This window comes from Tursiops truncatus, chromosome 19 (genome assembly GCF_011762595.2).
Source record: "Tursiops truncatus isolate mTurTru1 chromosome 19, mTurTru1.mat.Y, whole genome shotgun sequence".
NCBI classification, from domain to species: domain Eukaryota; kingdom Metazoa; phylum Chordata; class Mammalia; order Artiodactyla; family Delphinidae; genus Tursiops; species Tursiops truncatus.
Window position 1 is genome coordinate 18,515,501 of NC_047052.1, and position 24,743 is coordinate 18,540,243.

The following is a 24,743-nucleotide window of genomic DNA, read 5'->3' on the forward strand; positions in this document are numbered from 1 at the left end:
ATGGTGGGAGGCCCTGGGCAGGACCGAAATGACCTTTGCGCTCCTCCCTATCCTTCCCCGTCCCTGAATCACAGAAATGTCACTGAGCGCTCACTAGGCACAAAGCGCAGGGCCAATGCACCCCGTACCCCATCTCACGGCCCTCAAGCAGCCCCAAGAGGTGGAAGCACATTTCCCCATTTTACAAGTGCTGCAACTAAGGCTCAGAGAGGGCGGCTCACCACCCGAGGTCACACAGGAATCGGGCCTACCCAGCGCGTGGAGTACTACTCCCGCCCCGGGGGCTTCACTCCGCTTGGGACTCCCCCCTCAGGGAGGAGCCGGCCCGAGCCCCTCCTGCTCCCCGCCCCCGAGGGGCGGCCCGGGGGGCGGGCGGAGGAAGTGAGCGCAGCGGGGAGGAATGTGAGCGGGCGGGGCACGCCGGCCCGGGGCGGCGGGGACAGTCAGGCGGGCGGCAGGGGCGGCGGGCGCGGCGGGGCCGAGCACGCAGGATGCCTCATTTCACCGTGGTGCCGGTGGACGGGCCGCGACGCGGCGACTATGACAACCTCGAGGGTATCAGTTGGGTGGACTACGGGGAGCGCGCCGACCGGGAGGACTCGGAGGGTGAGGACGCGCCCGCAGGGGTCCTTGGCGGGGGCGGGGGCAGGGAAGCCGGCCACGCGGGGCCCGCTCTCACACCGACGCCGGCCGGTGCGCGCACACGTCGATGCGGGCCCAACTTTTCTTAGACTGAGTCGCCGCCAGCAGTCCCTTACTCCGCGCGCGCAGAAACAATTTTCTTCGGCCCCCGGCGCTCGCGCTTGCGGTCGGGCCTCCCTCCCCGCCCCAGCTCCTCCCTTGCGGGCCGCGGGCGGGGGCTGCAGACGTGGCCAGGCCTGCCGGGCCAGCCGGGCCGCCCGGGGCGCGGAGAGCGCTGAGCCTCCATCCCTGGCCCTTCCCGGCTGGGAGCAACGACCGCAGCCCGGACCCCAGACCCTTCACTTCCTACCTCATGTGAACCGCCCCTAAGCGCTTCCCGTCTTGCCTACACTTTTGTGCGGCAGCACCTCTTTCCCTAAGACTACCCTCTCTCGCCTCCCTTCCCCTCCCCTTCCCCCTTCCCTCCCAGCACTCCCGGGCCCTGGAAAGAAGGCTGTGCCTGCCTGAGGGGGTCAGTGGGTAACTGCCTGTGAGTGCACTTGCGTGGATCCCAGCTTACATCTGTAGGTACAGTGGGCATCTGTGGAGCACTCACACGGGACCAGGCTTGTCTAGGCACTTGAAGTGAATTAACTCGTTTAATCCTCCTAATTTCCCCCATGGGATAGGTCATGTTACTCACGCTTAGAAAGGAGTGAATTGAGGCATGGAGCCTTTATGTAACTTGCTCTAGGGGATTCAAATCGAGGGTTGGAGCCTCCAGAGCCCTAACTCTTAACCTAGATGTTAAACTGGACCTGAAGGTAAACCCCTCCTCCCCTCCTAGGTGTCTGCCCTTGACCCTTTCACCATCTCCTCCCCCAGGAGCCCCCCAGTGGGCTGTCCTTGCAGGGCCACTCTTGGAGTGTGAACACTGCCGAGAACATGTGTCTGTATGTGTAGCAGCATATGCATGTGTAATTGTGCTTGTGCAAGTGTATAGCTGTGGGATACCGCAGAGTGAAGGTGGGGTCAGGATAGCACTTCTTGTGGGCCACCATTTCCTGCAGGGTTATCGATGATGAGGATGGTGATGTGACTGATGACAAATGCTTCGTCTGTGACTGACCATGATGGAGATATGCAGGGAACGTGTGTGTTGGCATGTATCAGGTGATGTGATGTTGATCTGACTCTGACCTGTCTGTGATGGTGACATGACTGAGGTGATCCATGCCTGATGTGGGTGATGGCTATATGTGTGTCACCTGACTGCTGTGTGAGGAGATGGCACAGGACGGTGGCATAGGCTGCTGGACATCATGGTCATTTAACAGGCTTCACAGCTGTGTGGGTGCACACATCTCAACCCCTGCCCCATGCCGGCACCTGCCCCTAGCCTTGTTCCAGTGGCCAGAGCAGGAGCCAGCATCCACGCCTGCTCCTCTGTTAGCCCTTGGAGGCTCGCTCTCCCCAGAGGCTGGGCTGGGCTGGGCTGCATCCCTAAGATCAGCCTGGACCAGTGGGTAGGCAGAGCGGAGTCCTGCCTCTGGCCCCGCCTTGGCCTCTCACAGGCTGACTATAGGGAACTGGAGCTACATTGGCTGAGTCCTGTCAGGTCCCTCCAGGCTGGGCCAGCTCCTCCCGCTATCCCCCTTCTTCCTCCTCTTCCTCCCTTTCAGCCAGATCTTGACTGCGTCTGCTGTATGGGGGACACTCTGCACCCTGGTGAGTGGTTATGATCCTTCTTGGTGGGGGCTGCAAAGGGTCAGGGGCACAAAAATAGTGACCCCTCAGGTCCATCTTATGGGGACCCCCCAGCTTGGTGTCTGAATCTCTCAAGGCCCATACCTCTGCTCCAAAGGCCTAGATAGGCCTGTTCACCCAGCTCACTGTGGTCTGTGGGCAGGGGGTGAAGAGGCTCTAGAGGGGTACCCCTGGCAGATACCTGTGAGCAGAGGGATCAGGAGTGTCACCTGGATCCCTGCTTGCAGCTGGTACATTCACAGCTGCTGGCAGGAGCACACATATATATGTACCTCACAGGCAGCGCCCAGGCCCAGCCTTCATGCTGTGGTTCGCCAGGGGTCTCAGGTGGTATCTGAGCAGCTTTGGCCTGGCAGGCATGCCCAGACCTGCCCTGGAATTTTTGGAATAGCTGAGGGCAGTACAGATATCCAGGCACTGCTTAGACACCAGCCCCCCCTCCCACCCAATTCCCACAATCCTATGGGAGCTGTCTTTAGATGAGGTTTTGGGGAACTCCACGGAATCCCTGCTGGGTGTCTGGCACCAGATTGTCCCTTTTCTGATGCATCTGGACAGTTGGAAGAGTAGGTGTTACTAGCTCTACTTCATAGAAAAGGAAACCAAGGCAACACAGAGAGGGTAGGCAGGTTGCCCTGGGTCACACAGTGGGAGGTTCAGGAATCCAAGCTAGTCTGCTGGCCACTGAGCACCAAGAGCCTTGGGTATGCACACCCTGGCCAAATTGCAAGCCCCAGACACTCTTCTCTAGTTAAAGTACTGCACCCTGGGGTGCCTCCTGGGATGGATGGGGGTCCAAAATAGGAGTAGAACCTACAACTCAGCTCCCACCTGGCTCTGGTAGATCCTGGGACCTAAGTTTGGCCCTCTCACTGAGTGACCTTGCCTTTGAATCTCTCTGAGCTTTACGTTCCTTGTTAATAAAAGGGGGTAAATGATATCTACTGGAGTGTTGCTGTGAGGACTAGAGGTAACCCTTGCAAGGGCTCTGAGCTGCCCTGGACTCATGGCTAAGGGACAAGGATCAGCTGGGTCTTAGAGGACCATCCACAGGCATTTTGGGGGAACTGCTGTGTGCTCAGCTCTGTGTTTTCCGGATACTAGTGCAGTCTTCAGAGAGATGAGGTAACAGTGGTGGGGCAGGCTGCAGTGCAGGAGTTTAGAATAATTTATACTTTACTTTCAACCTACTTCCACAAAAGGATCAGAAGAGATATGCAGTCCCCAAGGGACTGTCACTGTCAGGTCAAAACCATGCAGAGGAAAGAGGCAAGGACTCTGAGACGCGGTAGATGGTGACTGCATCTAAAAAATAAATTTAGCTTAGAGGTTCCTGGCAGCCAAGGTAGAAAGGGAAATAAGATGAGCTCTTATAGTTGCCTTTTTTTGACAAAATGAAGCCTCTGACTTATTCAGGGGAGATATTTTTTTGTCACAAAAATCCAAGAGTACTTTTCAGAGGCTTCTCACTGAAGGGCTGTCAGTGTAATGGGCATTGTTACTGGGTTTTCAGATTTTTGTTGTGGCTTCTTATCCTGATCCTGAACAAGCATCAAGGGCACAGCAAACGTCACAGGGTGTCTGAGGAGCTACGTGACCCCACGAGGCTTTTTTAAAAAAATTGTCTATTTATTTATTTTTGGGTGCGTTGGGTCTTCGTTGCTGCGCGCAGGCTTTCTCTAGTTGTGGTGAATGGGGGCTACTCTTTGTTGCGGTGCGCGGGCTTCTCATTGCGGTGGCTTCTCTTGTTGCGGAGCGTGGGCTCTAGGCACGTGGGTTTAAGTAGTTGTGGCACGCAGGCTCAGTAGTTGTGGTGCACTGGCTTAGTTGCTCCATGGCGTGTGGGATCTTCCCAGACCACCGCTCTAACCCGTGTCCCCTGCATTGACAGGCAGATTCTTAACCACTGCACCGCCAGGGAAGTCCCTCACGAGGCTTTAACATGGTTCTGTAGGTTGGCCTGAACTCCCACTACCTTTGTCCACTGTGCCGTTGGCATTACCCTACATACAGCCATGTAGCTTCTGGGACTGAGCTTCTTGGCTTACTTAGCTAATCCAGGTTCCTAGATGAGGCGATGTACCACTTTTACATACTGTGGGAAGGAACAGCTGATTTTGCCCCAGAAATTGTCATCAGCATGCTTTCCCTGTCAGTCTCTTTGGGCAGTAAAGAATCCACAGTGCAGCACCTGCTGAGTGATTGTTGGCTCAGAGAAGGCAAGTTAAGTCTCATACTGATGGCAAGAGGATGTATCAGATGGAAGAGGATGTATCATCGTTCAGTATTCTTAGCTGCAAACAAGAGAAATGGATTGCGGGCTATTTAACCAGAAAAGGTTGGCAGGTAGCTCTCACAAAATCAGGCATGGCTGGAATACCCCACTAGGCTGGATCAGTGAAGACACTTCTGTTGCCGCCTCCATCACTGGACACCAGGCCAACACTGCTGCCACAGTCATTGCCATCCAACACCAACGTGGCTTCTTTGAACCAAGATGTCATCTTTCCATTTGCTGTGAAGCCTCCAGCCACTGCCACTGCAGCTGTCAGACTGTCTGAAGGGGGTTTTACTGTTAGCAACTGGAAAAGGAGTACTTGGTGTCTTCTGCCTGCTTGATGAAAAAATGGGAATGTCACCCACTGAGACTCACAGTGGACACAGTTTGGAAAACAGGGAAGAGTGTGAATGCCGGTGGCCAGAAAATGCAGCCAAGCTTTGAGAGTTGAGGCAGGCGTATAAAAAAAAGGTGCATCTGGCTCCTTTCTGTGAGGTTTTCTTGGTGCTGAGGCACTGCCTCACCAGCCTGGGGGGTAGGTGGATGCTGGGATTGGCCACTTGCCTAGTCTGGAGCAAGCAGCTGCGATCTGGGGACAGGGAGGTAGGTCAACAAGAGGGTCCTGCCAACAGTCTTGCTTGGTCCCACAGCCACCTGGTCAGGCTTCCGTAGGGCTTTCCTAGATGACCCTAGACAGCTTCAGGCACCCACTTCCGCTCTCTGGCCAGTCTCCTGCTTGCCCCTCCTCCCGGCATGCCTCGGGTGGCCCTCAAGGACGCCCCTGCGCAGTGCATGGTGGGGTGGCTAGTAGGCGGCCGGCTGGCCATGGCGGCAGAAGGAGCCCTGTGTGGCTTCATCTGTCTGGAGGGCAGCACCTTGGGGGAGTCCTGAAGACACCGAGCCCTGGGCACCCGACACACTGGATATTCCCGAAGGGCTGGAAAATGCGAGTGTGTGTCTCAGGGGTGGTCTGAAGGTGGGCCATGACTGGGCCACGCCCTCCTGCAGTTGACTCTGCCCCTTGGTGTTAACACGTGCTGTCTGGGCCCTTCACACCTGTGCCCTCTGCTAGATGAGTGTACACGCTGTTTTTTTTTTTCTTTTTTCTTTTTCTTGCGTGGTACGCAGGCCTCTCACTGTTGTGGCCTCTCCCGTTGCGGAGCACAGGCTCCGGACGCGCAGGCTCAGCGGCCATGGCTCATGGGCCCAGCCAGTCTGCAGCACATGGGATCTTTCCGGACCGGGGCACGAACCTGTGTCCCCTGCATTGGCAGGCGGACTCTCAACCACTGTGCCACCAGGGAAGTCCTCTTTTTTTTAATTTATTTTTGGCTGAGTTGGGTATTCATTGACGCGCGTGGGTTTTTCTCTAGTTGAGGCGGGCAGGGGCTACTCTTCGCTGCGGTGCGCGGGCTTCTCATTGCAGTGGCTTCTCTTGTTGCGAAGCGCGGGCTCTAGGCACACGGGCTTCAGTAGTTGTGGCATGCAGGCTCAGTAGTTGTGGTGCATGGGCTCTAGAGCGCAGGCTCAGTAGTTGTGGCGCACGGGCTTAGTTGCTCTGCGGCATGTGGGATCTTCCCGGACTAGGGCTTGAACCCGTGTCCCCTGCGTTGGCAGGCGGATTCTTAACCACTGCGCCACCAGGGAAGCCCTACGTGCTGGGTTTTGATCATAGGCCACTTCCAATTCTGGCCCTTTCAAGGAGGCTGGCAGGGTATGATGGGGAAACAGGCCCAGCATGGTAACACTGGCCCACAGAGTGCTCCACAGAGATGACAGCACGCCTGCTGGGGAGGAGTGCATGCTGGGGTTTCAGTAGGCAGCCCCTGACTGGGATTCCGTTCTTCTCTCTCCACAGGACATGGCAACCACAAGGAGAGCAGCCCTTTTCTTTGTCCCATGGAAGCTTCCAGAGGAAGTGACTACCATGACAGGAACCTGGCACTGTTTGAGGTAGCTGAGGAGCCACTCTGGGCCCCAGGTGTGGCAGGGAGGTGGGTGGGCAGGGACCTGTCAGGACCCAAGCTTTAGCTCAGCAGACAGGCTGGATGTTGTGCCTCCTTATGTCTCGGCTTCTCCTCCAGTCTCCCCTTGTCTGTCTCGCTCCCTTGGCAGTCAGGCTGTGGTTCCCTCGGCCCTTTGAACTGAAACTGCTTTCCCAGAGGCCACTGTACCCCATTACCACCTCCAGGGGTGTTCACCTTTGACTTCCATGCAGCCCCTCAGCAAGGTCATCACCTCTCAGTATTTCTTGCCTCAGGATTTCCTTTGTCCCCTTCACTTCTAGGACTTCTCATAGTCCATGATTCTTCCCTCTCCTGTGAACTCTTCCCTGGCCTTCCTGGTTGACTCCTCCAACTCTGTGCCCATCAAGTTTACTGAGCCCTGGTCCTTCTCACCGGATCTGCCCCCTCTAGCCATATCTGCAACCTCAGTGGATGTCTCTTTGGAAACATTCCCAATTTTGTGTCTTTGAACTTGAATTTTATCATTTTCAGACTCAAGCTTAGAAGTTGTATCTGGATTGAAGTCATGGTTTAGGCCCCTAAATTCTGACCACACATTCAGCTGCCCCATGGAAGTCTCATAAGCTCTTCAATCTCCATACACCTGCAAAGACCTGCATCTTTACTTCTTACACCAGACCAGTTTCTCCTCGTGTGTAGGGTCAGAAGGGAGCTGATAGACAGGGAAAGACTAAATGTGGGCCAGAGGCAGGCGGAGGCACAGTGCTGGGGAAGCTGTGCTAGATGCTGCACGGGAGCTGGAGCCCTGGGAGGCCTCTTGACCTGGCCCCACCTGCAGATGGGCTAGGGCTCCAGGATCCCATCTTGGGGATTGAGGTGGGTTACTCACGGGGTATGAGGCCTGGTGGAGAAGACCATGCAGGACAATCAGGGTTTGGGCAGATAAGAGAGACTTCACTTGTCCCACACCTCTTTTGACCTCCTTGGTTCCCTGGGGTGACTAGGGTGGCTTTTTTGTTGAAGGCAGATATGAGTCCCAGAGGCCTACTCACAGCTGGGAGGTGGCCAGGCCGAACAGGCAGACTGAAGCGTGCCATTCCCCTGTCTGCCAGCCGTGCCCTGTCCTGCCCTTTCCCCCCAAGGCAGGTAGTTTTGCAAATGGGCTGGTAGTGATTGTAGCCAAGGTGGGGCAGAGAGAAGTGAGTGCTGGGGTGTGGCACCCACACCTGCCCAGTGGGCTGGCTTGGGTTTCCCCAGGTAAGAGCCCAGGCCTGCCTCAGGGCTTGGCAAGCGGCCAGAGGCCAGGCTGCTGTCTACACACAGGTAGCCTGGTGCCAGTTGCCAGATTACCCTGTGGCTCTGTTTACAGGAAGAGCTGGACATCCGCCCGAAGGTATCATCTCTTCTGGGCAAGCTCGTCAGCTACACCAACCTCACACAGGGCGCCAAGGAGCATGAGGAGGCTGAGAGTGGAGAGGGTGCCCGCCGGAGAGCAGCCAAGGTGAGCTGGTCAGGGGCAGCAGAGAGGCCGCTCCTCGGAAGACAGATTCAACACCATGGAGTTGGCAGTTTCCCCACATGGTTATGAGCATCCTGGGGGAAGTAGGTGCCAGGTTTGGTGAGCATGGAGAATGGGCACTGAGTGCTTTGGGCTCAAGGAGACTTCAAGGGGTGGGCCAGGGAGGTGGCCCTCAGGGCATAGGACCAGGGAGGCCCTCAAAAATAACAGTGGAACGTGACGTTACTTAGGCCTCTCTGTGTGTGAGGCATCATGCTAAGCAGTGGGCTTGGGTTCTTGTATGTCGTCTTCACAACAAAGCTGTGAGGCAGGTGCTGGTTTCATCCCCATTTTACAGATGAGGAAGCTTGAGTGTTGGGGTATTAAGTAACTTGCCTAAGTTGACTAAGCTAAACAAGATCAATGCATAACGCTGGGAGACTTGTGGGCTTACTGTGAGGTATGTGACTATGTAGAATGCCAGATTACTGGCATCCCATCAGGATGGATAAGGATATTACCTTTGGATCCAGGAACCTGGTTGTCCCTCGGGGCTATGTGACCTAGAGCAGTTGACTAAACCCTTTTGCTGTGTTAGCTCCACTGGCAGACCCCTCCGACAGCCCCTGGGTTCCTTGAGCACCAGGGTTGGGGGTGATAGGAGCATGCCTCTTGGGGCTTCCCTATCCCTCTGCTGGTCCCATCCCTAGTCGCTATCCAGGCCTCTGGCCCTCCAGCCGTCCTCTCTTCAGGATGACTTTGCACATCTTTGCTCAGCTCCCCTGTGTGACAGGGCTCAAGTTAACTGAATGCTGGGTTTTTTTCCCCCCTACGTTTTCAGCTTGGAGGCAAAGAACGTTCCCTCCATGTCTACTGACTCCCTGAGGTTTGGGAAGAAGCTGTGATTTGGAAGCAGCTTGAGTCTGGCACTAGCTGTAGTATTCTTGCTGGAGATCAGCACAGGCAGGAGGAGCTCTTGGTTGGAATAAGCCAAATCCCCAACCTCAGACCTGCCCATGAGATTTGGACCTTACTGAGGTGGGCCAAGGCGAGAGGCTGATGTGCACCCCTCGATTCTGGGAGGCAGACTAGCCCACGCTTGAGAGAGGGCTGACTATCTGTGGCTATCTGTGTTTAGCCCTGCAGAGGGTGATGGAATCCTTGGGTAAAAGCCTCCTCCCTGTCCCTTCAGACCAAGCCCAGGAAGCTGGTGGCTGGGAGTAAAAAGGTCCCTAAGAAAGGCTAGTGTACATCTCAACAAGGTGTCAGAAGAAATTCTGAGTTGGCGAAGGGCCATGGTCCCTTGGCCTTATGAGGAGCCTGTGAGGATGCTGGGGTCCAGCCTCAGCTTACCTGCCAGCTCACCTGGCCCTAGGTTAAAGATGTGAGAGGATGGCTGAGTGTCCCAGCGCCAGTGGCTTTTTCATGGAGAAAGCAGGAGCCTGGTCAAGTCCACAGAGAGTCAGTAGGAAGCTAGGGAGCTGGGGCCGCTGAGCTGTGGCCCTCGCCCAGGCAGGTCTGAGCAGGGGCCTCAGAAAAGGAAAGCTTAAAGCCGGAAGGGCGGTCCTCCAACCAGACCACACCAAGACCCAAGGCAGCCTCTCTATGGCAGCTGCTCCGTCTGTGGCCTGGTGACCTTCTGAGGCTGCCAGAGGTTATTTGGAGATGCAGAAAGCATTTCCGGCCCTGCCCTTTCCCACACTGCCCTTTTCCCAGAGTGACTCAGCCTCAAATGGGGGACTGGGAGCTGCTACTATCCAGCGGGTGGTCTGAGAAGGGCCTCTGAGAAGGGCTCAGACAGAGCCCAGATGAGGTGTATCTGTCACCTACACTGTGCAGGACAGTTTGAGGGACCATTTGTTTTTACTCGGGCCCTTCTAGGCCCTTCTGTGGTCCTTAAGGCTGCACACAGATCTTGCCCCAGGCCTGGACCCTTGAGAAGAGTTCCTGTGGCCAGAGTTCTTTCTCCCACCCCAGCTCCAGGGCAGCAGGCTTTGCTGGGGCTCTGGTGGAAGCTCTCAGGGCCCCAATACTCTGGGCTGCTCTCATGTGAGGCTCAGTTCTTCAAGAAGGCACCAGCGCATGGGGCTCCCCTGGTGGTCTAGTGGTTAAGATTCTGCACTCCCAATGTAGGGGGCCTGGGTTTGATCCCTGGCCAGGGGACTAGATCCTGCATCCCGCAACTAAGAGCCCACATGGCCGCGACTAAGACCCAGCGCAGCCAAATAAATAAATATGTTTTTAAAAAAAAGAAGAAGAAGAAGCCACCAGCCCTAATCCTGTGCTTCAGCGTCTGCCCTGGCCTCCTGTTTGGCCCCTACTCTACCCTTAGGTAGCTGAGAAATCCTGCCTGGATATGCCCATTAGACCTTCCCTACCTGCCCTCCAGCCTGAGTCTCTACTCTCTATGCAGGATTTTCCCAACAGGTTATCCCAGAGGCCTTCTAAGGCATCGCTTGCTGGGCTCAGGAGCACCTTTTGAGTACCAGCAGGGCCTGCTGATAATAGAACAGTGAACAAGCCACGTCTACCCAGTATGGTCATTTGAGTGAACAGTTACCGTGACCACTATGATAGAAGGGTATATCAGATGCTGAGGGGATGCAAGAGGAAGTACCAACTCCAGCTAAGGCAACCTGGGGGAACTTCCTGGGAGAGTAAAGAGTTAAGTCTCCTGAAGGTTTAACTGAAGAGGAATTTGCCAGGCAGTGAGGCAGGGGTAACCCTCCCAGGCAGAGCCCAGCACATGCCCTGGTTCAGAGGCTCTGAGGGACTGATGTTGTCAGGGGCTGAGGCTGACAAAGGTGATGGGGCAGGCCTGGTGGCCCAAGCCAAGGAGGCTGGCCCACACTATGCATTACAGTATAGACAATGCAGAGGGGTTTTAGTAGGGATGATGAGATTGGACTTGGTTTTCAGAGACCTGTTCTGGCAGCAGAGCGGGCTGGAGTGTGGAGAGGTTGAGAGGCACAAGAAGGCACCATCCAGGTGCCCCAGATGTAGTGCCCCAGGTTCAGGGGACTAAGGCTGAGGCAAGGAAGGCTGATCTCAGGGCAGCTTGAGAGGCAGACTGGGCAGGACTCAGTGTCCACTGGACTGAACTGGGGGGTTGGAGAGAGGGAGGGTCAGGAACAACTTCTTAGACTCTGGCTTGGGTGACATGGGTCATGCTGAGTGGGAAGGTGGAGATCTGACACAGACCTCACTTTGCAGAAGTATAAAAGAGGAGAGGAAGGGAAGGGGGCAGTACCATGAGGGGGAGGTGAGCCTCAAAAGCTCACACGTGGGGTTTTGAAAAGAATCAGGTTTTATACCTTCCCAGTCCCAAACTGTTTCTTCATGTATCAAAGTCAACACAGACATCCTCTCACCTTACCCCCTGCACTCCCCAGGACTCCACTTGGAATATCCCTCTCCAACCTGTTCTCTGGTAGAACACCCTGGGGGCGGGCGACTGTCACGTGACCAGGGGCTGGCCTTCCGTGGAGCATCTGGGCCCCTCTGACGCTCTGTCTCCCCCTCCCTCGCTTGCTCCATAGGCACCCAGCATGGGCACCCTCATGGGGGTGTACCTGCCCTGCCTGCAGAATATCTTCGGGGTTATCCTCTTCCTGCGGCTGACCTGGATGGTGGGCACGGCCGGTGTGCTGCAGGCCCTCCTCATTGTGCTCATTTGCTGCTGTTGTGTGAGTATCCCAGCTGGGGCAGGGCCAGAGCCCACCCAGCTGAGCTGCTCACCTAGGCCCTCCTTTCCACAGACCTTGCTGACGGCCATCTCCATGAGCGCCATTGCCACCAACGGCGTGGTTCCAGGTGGGTGAGCACCACTCAGGCCTGAGGAGGGGATGGGCCCAGAATCCACCTTGACATGCCTAGGAACACTTATTGCCCCCCCCCCCCAGGCAGTTTTCTGGTGGGATCTTAGTCCTTGATGCCATGACAGTGCTACCACTTAGGAGCATCCTTGCTTGACAGAGTTTGAGATTGCTGTTGTTTTGTGTTTTGTTTGTTTGGGCTTTTTTTTTTTTTTTTTTTTTTGGATAAAAGTACTTTTTTAAAAGCGGGGGCTGGGGCTGATAAAGAAGGTGATGGGGCATACCTGGTGGCCCAAGCCAAGGAGTCTGGGCCACACTGGATTACAGTATAGACAATGCAGAGGGTTTTCAGCCGGGATGTTGAGATTGGACTTGGTTTTCAGAGACTCCGTTTTTTTACTTACTCAACCATGTATTTATATCACTGTGGACTCCTGGATATTTATTTTGTTCTTTGGCTCATAATCTTAGTACCATCATTATTTATTGTTTTGCTTGACCTGTTCCACTCTGGCTATTTGGCTATTCGGGTTGGCTTCTGTGTTTGAATCCTTTTCTATTTTTTTCAAATAACAGCTTTATTAGCATTAGTATAAAAGTAATAGGAGGAAAAAGGCAATATATGTTTACCATAGAGGGTTTGAAAGTGCAAAAAATGTAGAAAAGAAAATGAAAAGTACCCATAATCCCACCATCCTAAGGTCAAAACTGTTAGCCTTTTCATACATGGTCTTAGGGTCTTATAAAGTATTGAGATGTATTGTTTTCCCCAAACTGTGTGTGTGTGTGTCTGTGTGTCTGTGTGTCTGTGTGTGTCTGTGTGTTTCTCAAGTGCTGGAAACGGTTCATTTGTTTTTTTAAAACAGGATTGACATTACCTAATTTTTGTTATTCTCCTACTCTTGTGTTCTACTTTTTCACTATTGTAAACGTTATTGTCATAAACAGCCTTGCACACTGATCTTTGTTCACGCCCCTGGCGGTTTCCTTAGAAGAGGGTCCTAGAGGTGGGATTACAGCATGAAAGGGATTATTAGCCTTTTTAAAGCTTCTTGATCCCTGTTCCCAGATTTTTCACCAGAGAAGTTTCATCAGGAGCAGCTTCAACCAGCAGCATGGGATTGTTCTTGTCCCCTGCACCCTCACTGGCCCTGGGGTCCAGTGTTGACTCAGTCTTGCCAGGGGTGTTAGACTCTGATGGAAGCACAGATTCAGGGCAGGAGGGTCAGCCATGGATATTCACCCAGTGGCTGGCCCTAGCGGCAAAAAGCTAGTCCCTGCCCTGGTCTGGAGGGTCAGACTAACAGAGATAGCTCTTGGGAGGGGTGAGGCATGCTGAGATGGGACACATCCAACCAGGGGAGGCTGCAGGGACTGACCTAACTGCAGGGAGGTGGGGGACAGTAGGCCACTTAGGCTTTGCTGCGGACCTAGAGCTGCCCCAGCAGAGTATTCGTGTCACTGGCCCGTGCTGGGTGTTGGAATCAAATGGAAATCAGGTCTAACCGCAGCCTGGCCACTTATTAACCATGCTGCCTTGGGCAAGTCTTCTAACCCTTCTGCTTGTTCATAAATGGGAAAAGCAGTCCCTGTCCCTCTGGATGGTTGTGAAGGGTTGTCATGGGAGAGGCCCCCTTGAAGAACCAGCCTTGACCTATGTATGCTTTTTCTGTTGTAGCTGGGGGCTCCTATTTCATGATCTCCCGCTCGCTGGGACCAGAATTTGGAGGGGCTGTTGGCCTGTGCTTCTACCTGGGAACAACATTTGCAGCGGCTATGTACATCCTGGGGGCCATTGAGATCCTGCTGGTGAGTCAGGCTAAGCCCTGGCCAACTCGGGTCTTGTCGAAACAGTCCATTTCCCATAGGCCCAGGCGGCTCATGCTCCCTTCACCTCTGGTCAGGGTCTAGGGCTTATAATGAGGGAGGCCTCTTCAAGGGAGAAAGATCTTTGTTCAAGCCAGTCTCCCCTTCAGCCCTTTCCCAGTTTGGGCCAGGCAAGCTAGGGGCCTGGCTGTCTCCACCTTGACCCTGGATGTTCCATCCACTCGGGCAACATTTCAACCGTGGCAGGTGGTCTGTGAACTACTGCATTTAACTCAGAGACAGGTCTTGGTGGTGACTCAGAGCCTGCCTCCCAGGCTCATGTGGGCTCTGGCCAGCTCTGTCTCCCCCAGGGCTCTGTGCTAATAAAGCCCTTCAGATCCATCTTATCCTCATCCCTAAATCAGGGTGAACAGCCACAGGACCCTGTTTGGAGGGCAGTGCCACCTCTGTGGGCCTCATGTGTGCTCTGACTCCGTTTCCCACTTCCCACTGAACTGCCCTCGTGGTGGGAGAAGAGGGGGAGGAGCAGTGGGGAGCACAGGGTAAAGAGTGCCCGCCCCTGGGAATCCAGATAGTAGATGTTTAGAGGAACTGCCTGTCTATTCCCACCTCCAGGTCCCCTGTCTGTTGCGTGGAGCCTGTTCCTGGATATTCTGGGGGTTTTGTTGTTTGTTTTCCTTTTTCTTTTTATAAATTTATTTATTCATTTATTTAATTTTTGGCTGCATTGGGTCTTCGCTGCTGCACGCGGGTTTTCTCTAGTTGCTGAGAACGGGTGCTACTCTTCATTGCGGTGCGTGGGCTTCTCATTGCAGTGGCTTCTCTTGTTGCAGAGCGTGGACTCTAGAGCGCAGGCTCGGTAGTTGTGGCGCATGAGCTTAGTTGCTCTGTGACATGTGGGATCTTCCCGGACCAGGGCTCAAACCCGTGTCCCTTGCATTGGCAGGCGGATTCTTAACCACTGCGCCACCAGGGAAGCCCTGTTTGTTTTTCTATTACCCACATTCCTACATTTATTTATTTATTTATTTTTTTTTGTGGTACGCGGGCCTCTCACTGTTGTGGCCTCTCCCGTTGCGGAGCACAGGCTCCGGACACGCAGGCTCAGCAGCCATGGCTCACGGGCCTAGCCGCTCTGCGGCATGTGGGATCCTCCCGGACCGGGGCACGAACCCACATCCCCTGCATCGGCAGGTGGACTCTCAACCACTGCGCCACCAGGGAAGCCCCAACCCACATTCCTACATTTGTTATGTTGATTTCTTCTGTAAGGAAATTGTCCTTTTTCCATTTGTTTATTTATTCAACCATGTATTTATATCAGTATGGACTCCTGGATATATTTTTTTTTTTTTTAAATAAATTTATTTATTTATTTATTTTTGGCTGTGTTGGGTCTTCGTTGCTGTGCGCGGGCTTTCTCTGGCTGTGGCGAGCGGGGGCTACTGTGTCGTGCGGGCTTCTCATTGCAGTGGCTTCTCTTGTTGCGGAGCACGGTCTCTAGGCAAGCGGGTTTCAGTAGTCGTGGCGCATGGGCTCAGTAGTTGTGGCCTGCGGACTCTAGAGCACAGGCTCAGTAGCTGTGGCACGCAGGCTTAGTTGCTCCACAGCATGTGGGATCTTCCCAGACCAGGGCTCGAACCCGTGTCCCCTGAATTGGCAGGCAGCCTCCCAACCACTGCACCACCAGGGAAGTCCCATGGACTCCTGGTTATTTATTTTATTCTTTGGCTCATAATCCTGTGCTGTCATTATTTTTTTGCTCCTCAAACTGTTCCACTTCTGCTATTTAGCTATTCAGGTCAACTCCTGTGTCTGGATCCTTTTTCTCTTTTTTGTAAATAATGGCTTTTTTTTTTTTAATTTATTTGTTTTTGGCTGTGTTGGGTCTTTGTTGCTGTGCGCGGGCTTTCTCTAGTTGCGGTGAGCAGGGGCTACTCTTCATTGCGGTGCGCGGGCTTCTCATTGTGGTGGCTTCTCTTGTTGCGGAGCACAGGCTCTCGGTGTGCGGGCTTCAGTAGTTGTGGCTCACGGGCTCTAGAGCGCAGGCTCAGTAGTTGTGGCACACGGGCTTAGTTGCTCCACGGCATGTGGGATCTTCCCGGACCAGGGCTCGAACCCGTGTCCCCTGCATTGGCAGGCAGATTCTTAACCACTGTGCCACCAGGGAAGCCAATAATGGCTTTATTAAGAGATAATTCACATACCATACAATTCACTTTAAAGTGAATTTAAAGTATACAATTGGATGGTTTTTGGTATATTCATGAAGTTGTACAACTATCACCACAGTCAATTTTAGAACATTTTCATCACCCCAAGAAGAAATCCCATGATCATTAGTGATCACTCTCCATTCCCCCCAGCCCTAGGCACCCATTAATCTGCTTTCTGTCTTCAATAAGATTTAATCAAGGACTTCCCTGGTGGTCTAGTGGTTAAGACTCCATGCTCCCCATGCAGGGGGCCCGGGTTCGATCCCTGGTCAGGAACTAGATCCTGCATGCTGCAACTAAAAGATCCTGCATGCCGCAACGAAGATCCCGCACGCAGCAACAACGATCCCACGTGCTGCACCTAAGACCCGGCGCAGCCAGATAGATAGATAAAAATTTAATCAGGTTTACCTATTCTGGACTTGTCATATAAATGGATTCATACAATATATGCTCTTTTGTGACTGGCTTTTTCTGAATACTCTTTTTTGGTTTTGTTTTTTTTTGGCCGTGCAGCTTATGGGGTCTTAGTTCCCCAACCAGGGATTGAACCTGGGCCACGGCAGTGAAAGCACTGAGTCTTAACCACTGGACGGCCAGGGAACTCCCCTCTGGATACTCTTAAAAAAAGAAAACCAAAATATTGGGCTTGACTCTCCACATAGGAAGATTGAACCTCCTCTATCTGTCTTCTTGTTTCAGACCTACATTGCCCCACCAGCCGCCATTTTTTACCCAACAGGCACTCATGACATGTCGAGTGCCACCTTGAACAATATGCGGGTATATGGGACCATTTTTCTGACCTTCATGACCCTGGTGGTGTTTGTTGGTGTCAAGTATGTGAACAAATTTGCCTCACTCTTCCTGGCCTGTGTGATCATCTCCATCCTCTCCATCTATGCTGGGGGCATCAAGTCTATTTTTGACCCTCCCGTGTTTCCGTAAGTAACCTGGGAATACATCCAGGCATTGCACTGACATCCTTCCCACGTGGATGGCCTTTGATGCCTTGAGTTGTAGAGGCTACAGGGTGGAAGCAGGTTGGGGTCTCTGGCTGAGCAGGTGCTGATGCTTCTGTCCCCCCCCGGCCCCACAGAGTATGTATGCTGGGCAATAGGACCCTGTCCCGGGACCAGTTTGATGTCTGTGCCAAGACAGCCGTGGTGGACAATGAGACCGTGGCCACTCGGCTCTGGAGCCTCTTCTGCCACAGCCCCAACCTCACTGCAGACTCCTGCGACCCCTACTTTCTGCTCAACAATGTGACTGAGATCCCTGGCATCCCTGGTGCAGCTGCTGGCGTGCTCCAGGGTGCGTCCTCCCTCCTGTCATGCTCCTGCCCCCCACACTGAGCAGGAGGTAGGGAATGAGCACGGAAGGATGGATTAGCACAGAGCTGTCCTTGTGTGGCCAGCTCAGGAATGGGAGGCAGTTCTGGCTGCCTTCCCAGCCCAGCCGTGTCCTCTCAGCCTGGCTCCTGGCAGCTGGGTTTCGGGTGAACGGAGCCTGTTTGGCCAGTGTCCCAGGCCTGCAACAACCCCCAGAAAGTTCTGGCAGCCCATTTCTCCCCAGCCACCAGCCCCTGACCCTGCCTGTGATTGTTCTCACAGGAGCCATAAAGGGCCTCTGTCTAGGAGGCAGGCAGTGGCAGGTGATGGTGGTTCAGCCACCTTCGCCTTTCAGACTTGTAGCCAGACAGCTCCTTCTCTGTGGCCAGAGCAGCCCGGTGGCTGACACCGTAGCCATTCGGCTGAAGTCACCCCCCTGAACCCCGAGAACCTCTTACATTTGCAGCCTCTGGCTGGGCTGCCCCAAACTTCCCTGGGAAGTAGGTGGGGCTGCAGTGGTGATGCTGCTGCCCCCACAGAAAACCTGTGGAGCACCTACCTGGAGAAGGGTGAGGTCGTGGAGAAGCACGGGCTGCCCTCCACAGACGCCCTTGGCCTGAAGGAGAGCCTGCCCCTGTACGTGGTGGCCGACATCGCCACATCCTTCACTGTGCTAGTCGGCATCTTCTTCCCCTCCGTAACAGGTGAGCCCTCTTGCCCACCCACCCTGCCCTGCCCCCACTCCCGGGGAGCCCCTCAGGGAGTTTCCTTGTTTTTGGAGGCATTATGGCTGGCTCAAACCGCTCCGGGGACCTCCGAGATGCGCAGAAGTCCATCCCAGTGGGGACCATTCTGGCCATTGTTACGACCTCCCTTGTGTGTATCCTTTCCCAGGCCTGGGGTGGGTGGGGAAGGGGGACAGGAGGCACTTGCCTGTGTATAAGTCACCAGCTGGCACGCGCAGACACACTGCCTATGCGTGCATGTGTACCTCACCCCTCACACACACGCGCACACTCAAGGGGTGTGTACACAACACGAAACCCACAGCTGCAGGTGTCCCAGCTGAGTCTGCCAGCTAAGGCTTGGGCGAGGGGCCCTTGGGCGCTGTGCGGGGATGCACGGGGACGGCAGTGGCAGCGGAGGCCGCGGAGGCCGAGCTTTCCTTGACGCAGCCACAGACTTCAGCAGCGTGGTTCTCTTTGGCGCCTGCATCGAGGGTGTGGTCCTCCGGGACAAGTGAGTGATCTGGGCCCCTCCCCGTGGCACTGGACTCAGCTTTTGCTGCCCTGACACCGGCCCCCCTTGCACACGTGGTTCCACACATGTCCTCAGGCTGCTGGTTGCCAGTGGTGGGTCAGGCCCCAGCAGAACTTTTGCTTCTGAGAGGATGGTGACATCAGATCGGGACTGGGCTGAGGGGAAAGGATAGGGGCTGGTGGCCTGGCCTCTGCTGAGGGGCCAGAGCTCTGTCCACCATAGCCATCCTTCCTGACCTCTGCCAACCCTCACTCTGGGCGACCCCACCCAGGGTTTGGGGGGCTCCTTGCATGGAACATGGCCTGAGTCCGGCCCCTGCAGGTACGGCGATGGCGTCAGCAGGAACCTGGTGGTGGGCACGTTAGCCTGGCCTTCGCCCTGGGTCATCGTCATCGGCTCCTTCTTCTCAACCTGCGGCGCCGGCCTACAGAGCCTCACTGGGGCACCACGCCTGTTGCAGGCCATCGCCAAGGACAACATCATCCCCTTCCTCCGGGTGAGCCTTCTGCACTTCCCCACCGCCTGGGTGCTCCTGGCCCCTCACACCGGCTGGGGGAGAGAGGTAGGAGATAAGTATGGGCGCGTTTTATCCTGCTGGGGGCCAGGGCCATGCAGCTATCCATGGAGAGCTGCTGAGAGCTGCCCTGGCCCTGGCCCTGCCCTGCTGTTGGCAGAGCTGCTTGGGCCCAGAATCCCCAAGGCCTGTCTGTGGCTCATCCACAGCAGAGAGGCCTGAGGAAGTGGAGGGCAGAGGAACTCATACCTATCAGGATAGGCATGGGTGTGACCTGAGCCCCAGAGGGACTTCATGACTTGTGGCCTTAGGTGTGGAATGGGGGCAGTGGAACCAACTTCTTCACTTCGGACCCCACTGACCCTGGTGCTTGCAGGTTTTTGGCCATGGCAAGGCAAATGGCGAACCAACATGGGCACTCCTCCTGACAGCACTCATCGCTGAGCTGGGCATCCTTATCGCCTCCCTTGACATGGTGGCCCCCATTCTATCCATGTGAGCTGGGGCTCAGGGCAGGGCTGGGGGATGGTCTTGGGAAAGGCTCCTTGCACTCTCAGCACCCCTCAGCCGGGGGCCCTGCCCAGCAGCTCTGTGACCTTGTCTGGTGTTGAGGGTGCAGTAGGGAGATGTGTCAGGCTGTATGGGGGGATGTTTGCCTGGCAGAGCTCAGCCACTTCTGCCTCTGGAGCGAGCCTGGCACTTACTCAGAAATTTTAAAGAGACCAGTAGGTCCCATGTGCCTCTGTGGGCGACCCCCAGAGCAGGGTCAGGGCAAGCGTTGGTCTCTAGCACCTTCATGAGGCCACCACTACCTCATCCGTTTTCAAAGTTGTTTGCTTTTAAAGTTCTGGAATGCTGGGCATCTGGATCTGCCAGTGCCCTGCAGGAGGTGGTGAGCACGCGGCAATTTCCAGGGGTCCTGGCGGCAGGGCTCGTGTCCTTGCTGTGTTCACCTCTGCCAGGGTTGGGGCCCACTCCACCTCTCCTCACACATCTTGCTCCACTGCCAGTGCTCCTTTTGCTTGTTCCATTATGACTGAGCCAGCCTTCACTGCCCCACTCAGCCTGTGAGACTGAGAGGGACCCCCTTCCCCACGAAGTAGCTGCCCCCCAGCCCCAGCCAGGCCTGCTGGAGTCAGTGCTCTCTTGTTCCCCCCAGCACACCTCCGCCCATTACTGCCCAGCTCCACCCACACATCAGCGCACACCTGAAACTGTTCTTGCCACAGTCTTCTTGGGTGGTGGCCCCTTACTGCCCAAGTCAGAGGATGTATCTCAGCCTTTATCACGTGGCTCCTCCTGGCAGCCCTAATGGGACACCTCATGGGAGTCCCTGCCCCCTGGCACGCCCTCTTTCGTAAGCCCTGCTGCCTTCTTGTCTGTCCTTCCTCTCGTACCAGCTGAGGATAAAGGTTGGCGTCCCCTCCACTCAGCCCTCTGCCCCTCCGCTGTCATTCCTGGAGGGCTCATGGCGGTAGGCCTCCCCCATCCCAGTCTCCCACACCCACCGCAGTGTCCCTCAAGTGTCTTTAACTCAGTGATTCAAAATGGCCCTTGTTGTCTTCCCCTGACCCACTCTCCCCACATTCATGACAGCCCCTCATCCAACTGATCACCCAGGCCAGAGGCCTGACTGTTGTCTAGCCGTCTCCAGACGCTGAGCCCTCCTTGATACCATCCTCTTCCACAGCTGTTCCCCCTGCCTGCAGCCCTCTCCCCTCCTCTGCCTGTGAACACTTGCCCATCCTCTAAGACCTGGTTCTGCAGACACTGCTGCAGTGTCCCATCTGCATCAGGCTGTGGGACTGGGTGTGGTGAGGCTGAGAAGACCTGCCTGAGCCTGTGCACGGCAGGGCCATGACATGTCCTGGTTCCTCATCCAGGCCCAGCCTGGAAGGGCAGGGACATCAGGTACCTGGCTGCCAAGGAGGCCGCTCTGTACCAGCCACTCCCTGTGCTGCAGGTTCTTTCTGATGTGTTACCTGTTTGTGAACCTGGCCTGTGCTGTGCAGACGCTCCTAAGGACTCCCAACTGGCGGCCTCGGTTCAAGTACTATCACTGGTAAGCGCCAGCTGGGCCCCTGAGCCAGGTCCTCTGACACAAGAGCTATTGGGGAAGCCAGGAGCCCCATTCTGGATGGGGTTTGAATTTTCTGGGCAGCAGTTGCTATTGGTGAGAGATTGGGGGTCTGGGCCTGGGGCCCTATTGGTCTCTCCCTGATTCTGGCCCTTTCCCACTCTCTGGCCCAGGGCGCTGTCCTTCCTGGGCATGAGCCTCTGCCTGGCTCTTATGTTTGTCTCGTCCTGGTACTATGCCCTGGTTGCCATGCTCATTGCCGGCATGATCTACAAGTACATTGAGTACCAAGGGTGAGTGAGGGCTGCCACCTGCTTGGGGCCTTTGGGCCACTCTTCATTGGGTTGTGGGGAGCTGAGCCGTCCTTTGTTAGCCACCGTGGTGCTGGGGCTGGGGGACTGTGATTCGGGCCTGGCCCCTTCATCTCACCTACACACGGACACAACCCCTGGGTGGGACCAGGGGCTTACCAGCTTGTGGGGGCCTCTGCAGGGCTGAGAAGGAGTGGGGCGACGGGATCCGAGGCCTGTCCCTGAGTGCTGCCCGCTATGCACTGCTGCGGCTAGAGGAGGGACCTCCTCACACCAAGAACTGGCGGTGAGTCACGCCCGGCCTGGTGGGGCCCAGTCCAGGTTCTCAGGGGGCACTGTGAGGGTGGGAGAGTCAAGAGGTGCTGGCTCCCCCTCCCTAGTCCGTGCTCCCTGTCCTGAGTTGCCAGGGGCACCATCCTGCTTATTTGGCCCTTGGATCACTGCTACGTCTAGGGGCCTGTGAGCCAGGAAGGGAAGGAGCTGGGCTCCCTGGAAACCTCTGGCCCTGGTCTCAGGCTCCCTCTCCATTCGGCCACCACAGACCTCAGCTGCTGGTGCTGCTGAAGCTAGATGAGGATCTTCATGTGAAGTACCCACGGCTCCTCACTTTCGCCTCCCAGCTTAAGGCCGGCAAGGGCCTGACCATTGTTGGTTCTGTCATCCAGGGCAGCTTCTTGGAGAGCTATGGCGAGGCCCAGGCCGCTGAGCAGGTGCCTGCTGCAAGGGGGTGGTGTTGGGAGGACACTGAGCTGGACTAGAGATGTCTGGGCTGCAGCTGGTGCACAGCCAGCCAGGTGGACAGCACTGTTGCCAGCTGAGAGCTGGAGCAAGGGGGTTATAACTGTCCCATCTTGAAAACATGGCCTCTGGGTGGGCAGCTTGCCCCCGTCTCCTCCCCCACCCCCACCCTCTGCGCCCTAGGGGCCTTGGTGGGGAGCCCAGCAGAGGGGACGCTGATGGCCTTGCTTTTTGACCCTGCTATGTTCCCCACAGACAATCAAGAACATGATGGAGATTGAGAAGGTGAAGGGCTTCTGCCAGGTGGTGGTGGCCAGCAAGGTGCGTGAGGGGCTGGCCCACCTCATCCAGTCTTGCGGCCTGGGTGGCATGAGGCATAACTCCGTGGTGCTGGGCTGGCCCTACGGCTGGCGACAGAGTGAGGACCCACGTGCCTGGAAGACCTTTATTGGTGCGTGAGGGTCAGGGCCTGGGCTCGACCACATAGGACAGGGGCAGGGGTCAAGTGGGGACAGAGGCCAGAGGGTCACAGGCTGATGATCAGTAGTGCCCCTCCTCCCCAGACACCGTGCGCTGCACCACGGCCGCCCACCTGGCCCTGCTCGTGCCCAAGAACATCGCCTTCTACCCCAGCAACCACGAGCGCTACCTGGAGGGCCACATCGATGTGTGGTGGATTGTCCACGACGGCGGCATGCTCATGCTCTTGCCCTTCCTGTTACGCCAGCACAAGGTGGGCCAGGCGGTTGGGCCCCGGTGAGAGGGGCTGGGCCCTTGAAGGGGTGGGGTGTGATTGAACCACCACCTTCTGTTGCCACAGGTCTGGAGGAAGTGCCGGATGCGCATCTTCACGGTGGCCCAGATGGATGACAACAGCATCCAGATGAAGAAGGATCTGGCTGTCTTCCTGTACCACCTGCGCCTCGAGGCAGAGGTGGAAGTGGTGGAGATGGTAAGCCACCTGCCCGACGTAGCCCTGTGGATACCCTGCCCCACGTAGCGCGGTCCTCATGGCTCACCCTCTCCCCAGCATAACAGCGACATCTCTGCATATACCTACGAGCGGACACTGATGATGGAGCAGCGCTCCCAGATGCTGCGGCAGATGAGGCTGACCAAGACTGAGCGGGAGCGAGAGGTCAGTGGCCTTCTCCGTCCAGGGCAGGGTCAGGCCTTGGGAGACGCCATCAGGTGGGAGCATCAGAATGATTCACCCCAGCCCCACCCATTTCCCTAAGGCTGGGTGATCACGCTGGGCCAGCCAGGCCCACCCTTTCCCATGGCACCGAGGAGACTTCCTCTGATTGTCCTCAGGCCCAGCTGGTCAAGGACCGGCACTCAGCCCTGCGGCTGGAGAGCCTGTACTCAGACGAGGAGGAAGAGTCTGCAGCTGGGACTGACAAGATCCAGATGACATGGACACGGGACAAATATATGGCAGCAGAGCCCTGGGACCCCAGCCATGCCCCCGACAACTTCCGGGAGCTGGTACATATTAAGCCGTGAGTGCAGCAGAAATGGACCCAGCCACATTAGGGTCTGGGATTGGAGGTGGGGTGGGGGCAGACAAGCCCTGTGGGTGGGCCAGGGGCGGGGCCCATGTTCAGCTGCATTATCTTCAGGGACCAATCCAATGTGCGGCGCATGCACACGGCTGTGAAGCTCAATGAAGTCATTGTCACACGCTCCCATGACGCCCGCCTAGTCCTACTGAACATGCCTGGCCCACCCAAGAACAGCGAGGGCGATGAGAACTGTATCCCTTTGTAAAGAGGTGGACAGTGGGGAGGTGGACAGTGTGTGAGGTCAGGCCAGGAGCTCCTCTCCCTGGGTACCCGAGGGGGTGCCAGGGCACCCAGCTCTGACTGACGGGCGAAACTTCCCTGGGTGCCCCTTGGTGCTTCCCTGGGTGCTGCCTCCTTGACTCAATGCCCTACAGACATGGAGTTCCTGGAGGTGCTGACTGAGGGCCTCGAACGGGTGCTGTTGGTCCGTGGTGGTGGCCGTGAAGTCATCACCATCTACTCCTGAGCCCAATACAGACTTGTGGCCTAGAGTGGAGGCATCCAGGGTAACAAACAGCCCCCTCCCAGCACCCGCCCGCCAGCCCTGCTTTGCCCAGCCCTGCCCTGGACCCAGCTTTGCTAGGTCTCCTTGGAGACTGGGCCCAGACCTGGCAATGGAGGTGGATCCGAGGTCCTGCAAGACCCTGAGAGGTTTGGGGACTTCCTGTCCAGCACCCCAGGACGCCTGTCCTGACTCAGAAGACTGGTGGGGGCTGATGTGGGGTTTGAAGGCAGCTGGCCCAGGAGCGCTATTTATTGCATATTTATTGTTTGAATGTCACCATCAGAGAGAAGGGGAAGGGCGACCAGGGAGGGGTCTGGCCAAGCCGGCCTGCAGGAAGATCTGACTCAGGCTACTGTGGGCAGGGACTCCCACCAAGCCGAGCTGAATGGAACCAGCCAGCTGAAGCCTGACTTTTTTCAATAAAACATTGTGTACTTCTGGGCCTCCCGCTGC

The 24,743-nt window shown here is 56.0% G+C and overlaps 1 protein-coding gene across 4 annotated transcripts; it reads left to right on the plus strand.

The window, feature by feature from the left end:
* Positions 1-433: 433 nt before the first annotated feature.
* On the plus strand, positions 434-24,733 carry SLC12A4 (solute carrier family 12 member 4). Of its 4 annotated transcripts, XM_073796874.1 has the most exons (25): positions 436-606; positions 2,304-2,349; positions 6,525-6,619; positions 8,003-8,134; positions 11,671-11,817; positions 11,890-11,944; positions 13,625-13,755; positions 16,692-16,933; positions 17,089-17,303; positions 17,860-18,024; positions 18,102-18,200; positions 18,502-18,559; positions 18,902-19,076; positions 19,471-19,589; positions 21,058-21,156; positions 21,345-21,464; positions 21,664-21,768; positions 22,024-22,192; positions 22,476-22,671; positions 22,784-22,953; positions 23,041-23,172; positions 23,251-23,358; positions 23,535-23,722; positions 23,843-23,976; positions 24,160-24,733. In XM_073796874.1, the coding sequence occupies exons 1-25, from the start codon at positions 541-543 to the stop codon at positions 24,249-24,251; spliced, it is 3,258 nt and encodes a 1,085-aa protein (XP_073652975.1). In that variant the 5' UTR covers positions 436-540; the 3' UTR covers positions 24,252-24,733. The 4 variants fall into 4 exon arrangements, with proteins under 4 accessions (XP_073652977.1, XP_073652975.1, XP_033701200.1 ...); XM_033845309.2 differs by lacking the exon at positions 2,304-2,349; XM_073796875.1 differs by lacking the exon at positions 2,304-2,349 and having other exon boundaries at positions 477-555.
* The last annotated feature ends 10 nt before the right edge of the window (positions 24,734-24,743 follow it).